At 34.5% G+C, this 7,844-nt stretch overlaps 1 protein-coding gene across 1 annotated transcript in view; it reads right to left on the bottom strand.

The window, feature by feature from the left end:
* LOC106466556 (neuroblastoma-amplified sequence-like) overlaps nt 1–7,844 on the bottom strand; it is a 159,397-nt gene that overhangs the window by 53,322 nt on the left and 98,231 nt on the right. Inside the window, exon 31 of the mRNA XM_022394589.1 lies at nt 2,236–2,317. Coding sequence (XP_022250297.1) covers nt 2,236–2,317 — 82 coding nt within the window. The remainder of the gene's footprint in view (nt 1–2,235; nt 2,318–7,844) is intronic.

The raw sequence follows: 7,844 nt of genomic DNA, 5'->3' as shown, positions 1-7,844 counted from the left end.
ACCCGTGCCTGGCTAACAAATACAGAATTTACAACAATGTGACTAACGTGCACTCATTTACATTTAGATTTAGAAATTAATATATAATACTAAAATTTGAATTATAAGCTTACTGACATAAATTCATGAAATATTAGTTCAACACAATTTTGAATGCGAGTCCACAAACATGATGACATGGTCTTTCACCCATGACCCATCTGGAAAGGGTTAAACAGGGTGATTGTGGAAGATGCAAAATCTCTGCTAAAGTTATGAGTGGCACTTCTAATTGAAATGGGTTCAACTTTCTCTTGATACACCATTGCCAATATTTGTGTCATTTCTGTTGAGAAATGTTCATCCTGTGACTGAGGAAAAACTGAGACAAATACATGGCAACCTTAGAAATTAAACCCCCAATGCTATGTGAAAGACTGCAGTACCCTTATGCCTGTAACTTGAGCTTTTGGATTGTTGGGTGTACCATGTCAGATCATGGCTCCCTCCACAGAGATGGCCTAAGAAAAAGTGTAAGAGGTGGACACTTCAGAAGATACCGCAGAAGCCGAAACAAGTGTTGAACAGCCAATCTGGTGCTATCAACAGGACCCAACAATGGGTTGGAACAAATCATATTTAGTGCCCTGGGTAACATAAGAAGTAGAGAGAAGGCTTAGAGTTGTAATCTGGCCCTGTCCTGATGTAATGCATCAACTGTCAAAGCCCTAAGATGAGGTACTGGAGACCAAATGGCCAGTAGTAGTAGTTGAGTGATACAATGAGAGGCCAACCCATAAAACAGAGTTGTAAAATGAGAGTCAATCCACCAAAACCTAGCAATGCAGCATCTATTCTGTCAAAAGAATCTGTACGGATTGAGACAGTTGACCTGCTACCACAGGCATCACCCATTTAACATGGCAAGCTAGTAGAGTGATAAGATAGGAATGATCCTGAGAAAGGAAGTCCAAAATTTGAAAACAAAGAGACCTGGACCAAGTGAACCAAGACACCACTACGGAATGTTCAGAGTGAAGGCTGATGATTTTCCTATTTATAAGGCCAGACCATGAGGCATTGCCTGTTGAAGAGCAAGGAGGACTAAAACACTGTGTATGGAAGTCTCTTCTTCCATGCATAGATTCTGGAATTCCTGACTGTTGGTATATACACTCTATCCCTGAAGCAAGGCATTCGTGGAACTCTATACGAGGTGGCAGTAGAGGAACCCATATTGTATAAGTGTTCCAACTCAACAACCCCTAGATATCAAAGAATGATCTTGAGTAAGGAAACTGGGGAATCCAATGAATCAATGTTTATGATCTCTTGCTCGCATAAAGACCATTAATAGGATCTCTTGTGCTCTTGTATCAAAGGCATGAGGGCTGTGATGCCCACATTACCAGAAGAGAAAGAACCATCCATGCAGTGGGAGAAGGAGAAGTGAGTAAGAGTTGGGTGACCTATTCAATAGAATTGAGCTGGATGGGAGACAGGTGTGCCCGACTGAGAGATGAGATGAAAAATAAAAAATACCAAGACTGACGACATATTGAATTGTAGGAGGGATAAAAATCTCAGCCCTGAAAATAAAGCCTGCTTTGGTTGTATCTGAAAGCAGAATTAGGATGTGATGGTCTGACAATTGACAAGATGGTCTCTGCAGTAACCAGTCGTCCATGTAATGGCATGTGCACAGTGTGATGGAATGGAGGTGATGAGAATAAAAACACATACAATACAGCAGAACTCATATGAAGCCGATGTGAATCTGAAGGTAAAACCCTGGAACTGCAGTACCTAACTCTTGTGCACAACAAATGCTGATATTGGTGGGACTCCACCACTATGGCAATGTGCAGATAGGAGCCAAATACAATAAACTTGTACATCTATATTTCCAGTAAAGAATGTGAACTCAGACCGTAGAATGAGTAACTTGGGAACTTTGGAAAATCTAGGTATTGATATAGACAAGAAAGATCAATGACTCAACACCAATCTCCTGTCTGCATTAGTCCAACAACCCACAGGAATAAAACCTCTGAAGAACTAGCACAACTTTCTCACTACCCCCAGACCAACCAAACTCTGATAGCCCTAGAACTAAGTTCTAATTCCCAATGATTTGGGGGAGAAACAGAAACCCTACACGTTGGGTGGATAATAGTGGTGAAGATGTGAATTGAATGAATAATCCTGACTCAAGAACCTGCAGTGCTCCTGGATCTGTGTCTCAGATTACCATACATCCAGAAATTCTCCCACAGACCCTGATGGTATACAATAATCACTGACACCACTGGCAGCGATCTGACCATGCAGCAGAACCCTTGGATATAGACAAAACCTATTCTGGGTACCAATATACTGAGGGGTTGAGGTCAGACCCAATAATAGGAGTGGAACTATGACCCCCTGTAGGAGCCGATGAAATTAAAGACTCCAACAACAACAGGGAGGAATGTAGAAGCCAAAAACTGATCTAATGTGCATACTAACAATGGATCCAGCTCGTCATCAATGAAGTTAGTGATCCTGAGAATCATCCAACAAGGTGAAGTGAAAAGAAAACAAAATGTTGGATTTTAGAGTTGCAAGTCCAAAGACTACCCTGTCAGATCAGGGGACATTGATCTATTCAGGTTACCCAGAAACTCCGCCTTAGGACCCCGAAATTCGAGGAGCAGATGTATTATTTTAGTGTTGAAAAATGCTTCCATCTAGCGGTGGTAAGCTAAATCATGAAGAAATGTAATACTGGGAAACACGTTAGTGATGCTTTGTCGAGAAAAAGTGATGATCTGCTTATATACAGTATCAGGAAGGAGGGAGCATTGACATAAGTGGAGAGTTTCATGAGATAAGTATCGCCAAGGGCAACTGAGTGGGGTATAAAAGACTGGAGCAAACGAGAAAAAATCAGACCAATGCTTAGATGAGCAAAAAAAAGATATCCTGGTAGTTGAGTAATAGCTATATGTTAGAGGAGAGGTATGTATGCTTTGGAATGTCTTCTCACTGATTGTATTTATCCTCAGAAACATTGTCATATTGAAAAGAAGAAGAAATCTCTGGCTGAACATATGAATCTAGCTCTACAAATTAAGGCCTGTACCTCCTCTGAAGTCGAACCAGTAATGTTTTAGACTGTAATGGGAATATCTTTAGTCGATAAATTGATCATAAATTCATACTAAGATCTCTTATAATTCGGTAACAAAAAATAAATGCAAAAATAAAACTGTTGAAAACAAAAACTGAAATGGCAAAGAAGCATTGAGAAAGCAAGAAAGATTGAGCAGGAATAGCAGAGGGAACTAGCTGTGTCAGTATTGATGGCACAAAACTATTGGTGGAAAGTAGTCACATGATATGTACATGTTCATAAACGGCATGAAACTGATGGGGTATATAGTCTGGTGAGCTGATCACAAAAATCTTTTAGCAATGCAGAAAGAAGATCAAGAGAACTATGTGTGAGTGAGGTAAGAATGTATCGGAATATTTGTATTCTGGATCTAGAGTGAAGTGGTTTGCGGAAATACATTTTGAGGTTAAAAAGTCAGATTTACGATTCACGAATCCAATCAGAGGTGACTGCTTTCTGGCTCCTCTTTTTCAACGAGCCAGTCATTATCCTGCTTTGTTGCCAAAGATCTCTTGATATATTCATTTTTGTCTTTGATTTAATTAAGACAGAGTTTTTATTGTGTGTTACATATCGAGTGCAATTTGTTTATGTCATTGTTTATACCCTGTTTGCTTTAGCTAAATTCATCATTATTTCATAATATATCCTGCTGACCTCTCATTATTAAGTGAACCTACTTAATACTCTGAGGAAAGCAATTTAACTCAAAAATACCACAAATGCAACCATAGGCTACGTAAACATTAACCCTCTCTGCATTGGCAACCTTAACTGTGCATGTCACAAGAATTTTATTGACTTACATTCAAAACTTAAACTACTTTTTGTTTATGTTATATCAATTAGTACAGCATAAAATTATAGCTAATCATCCATATTTTAATAGAATATAAGTTTTATGTTCTTAATTTTATAAAGCAATATTAAAAAAAAAAACCTGAACTTCCCCAGTGTGAGAAAGGTGACAACATTTTTTCTTCAGGCATCTCCTCTTTAATACTTTAATTTATTCATCACTCAACCAATAAGTACAAAATTTGATGTAAATTACTCACTATATAATCTTCTTCACTCAGACGAACCATAATTTTTATAGTCTTCAATCTTCTTTGGTTACAGAGCCATCAAATAGAAAATCAGACCTCGCTTGCCACACACACCTGTCAAATCTTCTCTTTTAGGATTTGTTAATAGTTCTCTCTTATGTTTAATACTATATTATTTATAACCAATAAAAAGCCAAGGTTTTCATCTATCAAATGACGTATTATATCACATTGCTTTCTCTTTTAGTACAAGCTTTGTTCCCACGGGAAACATATCGACTAGCACGGATAAATGTGCAACGACTCATGTTGCATAATTAGAAAGCAAGAAAAATTGTGATAGTTATGTGACATTGTCTGCTTTTTGCATGTTATTATTCTATGTTCCTTGGTGCATTATTTAATTAGATAAAAACTATTTAGCACACTACTACCATTAACATTAAAAAAAGTAAGATTAAGTGTCATCATCAGTCAACAACAACAACAACAACAACAGAAGAGGCCTGGGCAAGTACTTTATTTCTTGTTTTTCATGTTTATTCTTTATCTATTATTATAAAAGAAACTAAAATGTAAAAATAAGAATCTCTTTAGGTTATTTAAAGTTAGATTAGGTAAATAAAATAATAATAATATATTAAAAATGTTTCACAAGGCACACATGAGCAGCTCGGAGTAACTTGTGGGTAATGTTATTCGATAGCATAGCATGAGTTCTGCATTCCTCAAGTGATTTACAACTTATAAAGGTATGAATAGTAGTTAGACACAGTTCAAAGGACAATAAAACAATAAAATATAAGTATAGATGCATACTGTTATGAGTTTAAAGCTACTTAGAATAAATAAATGTAGTTTCATGTTACAATTTGAAGTCATTACAGAAAGAAAAAGGGTAATTTTGATTCATTTCAATTTTTTTGGTGATTACGAGGTTGGATAAATTGACCAACCGTTGTATAGAGTTAGGGTAGAGTAAATAACAGTGATAAAGTATAAAGCATTACTGAAAACAAATGCTTGAAATGTATTTAGGAGGTTTTAGAGATTACAAGAATAAAATTTAAGATTTTTGAGATGAAGAAAAGTATTTTTAATCTTAACATGAAAATCACTTTATGCTCGGACTTGTGAAAAAAACTCAATATATTCGTAGACAAACCTTTCTTTAGTTTATTTAACTCTCTCAACACGGGCTCAATCAATTTGACTGACCACTTGATCTCTTTGTACTTGATCAAAGTTTATAGATTTAATACTTCTAACTGTCAATATAGTGTGTATATCTTCATGAAATTTAACAGTCTTTCAGTTAATATTATAAGTCTTTCACATACAAAAAATCATATTTTTCAGTGAAGTATTTTTAATAAAATAAAATAATGATTTGCCCATTAATATATTGAGTATTTGTTTTGAATATTCTGTGTGCAAAGTAATTTTCATGTTAACATTAAAAATACTTTTCCTCATCTCAAAAATCTCAGATTTCCTTTGTGTAATCCCTAAAACCTTCTAAATGCATTTCAAACATTTTGTTCAGTAAAACTTTATAGTTAATCTGTTATTTTCTCTACCCTATCTCAAAATGGGTTCAGTTAATTCAACCACCTGGTAACCACCAAAAAAAAAAAAAAAAAAAAATACGAAATAAACCTAAATTAACGTTTTTTTTCTTTCTAGAATGACCTCAAATTGTAACATGAAACTACATTCGTTTATCCTAAGTAGCTCTAAGTTCGTAACAGTATACATCTATTTATAATTAAATTTTATTGTTTAATTGCCCTTTGAACTATGTCTAACTATTATCCATGCCATTATAAGTTGTAAATCACTCCAGGAACCCACAGCTCATGTTATGCTCTCGAATTACATTACCCGTGAGCTGCTCATGTCTGTGCTTCGTGAACCATTTTAATTATATTATTATTATTACTTAACCTAGTCTAGTCTTAAATAACTTTAAAAGATCCATATTTTTAGATTTTACTTACTTTTATAATAATAAATATGAAAAACAAGAAATACAATACTTACCAAATCTTCTTTTTTTTTCCTTGATTGTCAAGGACAATTAAGCCTAATTTTTTATGCCAATGCTAGTAATGCCCTTAATAATTTTTATTTAATCAAATAATGCATCAAAGAATATAGAATAATAACATGCAAAAAGTAGACAAAATCACTTATCTCTCAAAATTTTCCTGGCTTTCTAACTGTGCGATAAGCCGTTATAAATTCATCTAAGCTTGTCATTAGCTTTCCCATGGGAACGAATCTTGTACTGTGAGCGAAATTAATGATATTCTGTTTAGAACATGTTATACAATACGTCATTTGTTAAATGAAAACCTTGACCTATTGGTTATAGGTAATATATAATGAAATGTAAGAGAGAACTATCAATGAATTGCGAAAGAGAGGATGTGACAGGTTGGTGTAGCAGGTGGAGTCTGAATTTCTAATCGATAGCTCTGTAACCAAATAAAATTGAAGGCTTTAGATATTATGGTTTGTTTGAGCAAGAAAGATTATTAGCAAGATAAAGAGTATTTTAAGTTTAATTTCGTACTTTTCCTTAAATCAAGGCTTCAAATTGTTCTGTGATGATGGTAGGATTAGAGCATAGAAGTAATCCTGCATGTCTCCATTAGAAGTAATGTATATCACAGGATTCATTTACATGGCATGGGTTAAGTTCTCTGGTTCTTCTGAATGACCGTATCTCTGCTCGTGAGTATCTGACCAGGTGCATCCTGCAATGCTCTACTTTTATCCATAGGAAGATGGTTACTTCAAAGATGATAATGTCCCCAACCAGTGAGCTAAAATAATTTGTGATTGGTTCATAGAGCATGATATAAATTCTGAACATATACCCTGGCCTGCACAGCTCCCCTGATATAAATCCTAAGAAAAATCTATGGGATGTTATAGAATGAGTCATCTGGAGACATACTCCATTAACATAACCTGGGTTAGTGAGAATACTGATTAAGAAATAGTAAAAGACTGAAGCATATATCTTCAATGTCATACTGCATCCAGACTGTAACCAAGGTCCATAGTGGCAGAACATGTTATTTTTTGGTTTTCAAGTATTCTGGCCAGTAATTGTACATATAATAGCTTATTTAAACAGTCATATCTTAAGACAAACTTTCATATTTAGTACCTGCTTAAAGAAATTAAGAAAAACTTTCATATATAGAAAATGTCTATAAGCATTAGACCAGAAAAACTTTCACATCTAGTACATCTCAATAGACATTAGTTTAGAAAAACTTTTACACCTAATAAATGTCTATAAGCATTAGACCAGAAAAACATTCACATCTAGTACATCTCAATAAACATTAGTTTAGAAAAACTTTTACACCTAATAAACGTCTATAAGCATTAGACCAGAAAAACTTTCACATCTAGTACATCTCAATAAACATTAGTTTAGAAAAACTTTTACACTTAATAAATGTCATTAAGCATTAGACCAGAAAAACTTTCACATCTAGTACATCTCAATAAACATTAGTTTAGAAAAACTTTTACACCTAATAAACGTCTATAAGCATTAGACCAGAAAAACTTTCACATCTAGTACATCTCAATAAACATTAGTTTAGAAAAACTTTTACACCTAATAAACGTCTATA

The sequence above is a fragment of the Limulus polyphemus genome, unplaced genomic scaffold (genome assembly GCF_000517525.1).
Source record: "Limulus polyphemus unplaced genomic scaffold, Limulus_polyphemus-2.1.2 Scaffold2300, whole genome shotgun sequence".
In the NCBI taxonomy this organism is placed as follows: Eukaryota; Metazoa; Arthropoda; class Merostomata; order Xiphosura; family Limulidae; genus Limulus; species Limulus polyphemus.
The sequence above is the reverse complement of the archived record's forward strand: the minus strand, read 5'-3'. Positions and strand labels throughout refer to the sequence as shown.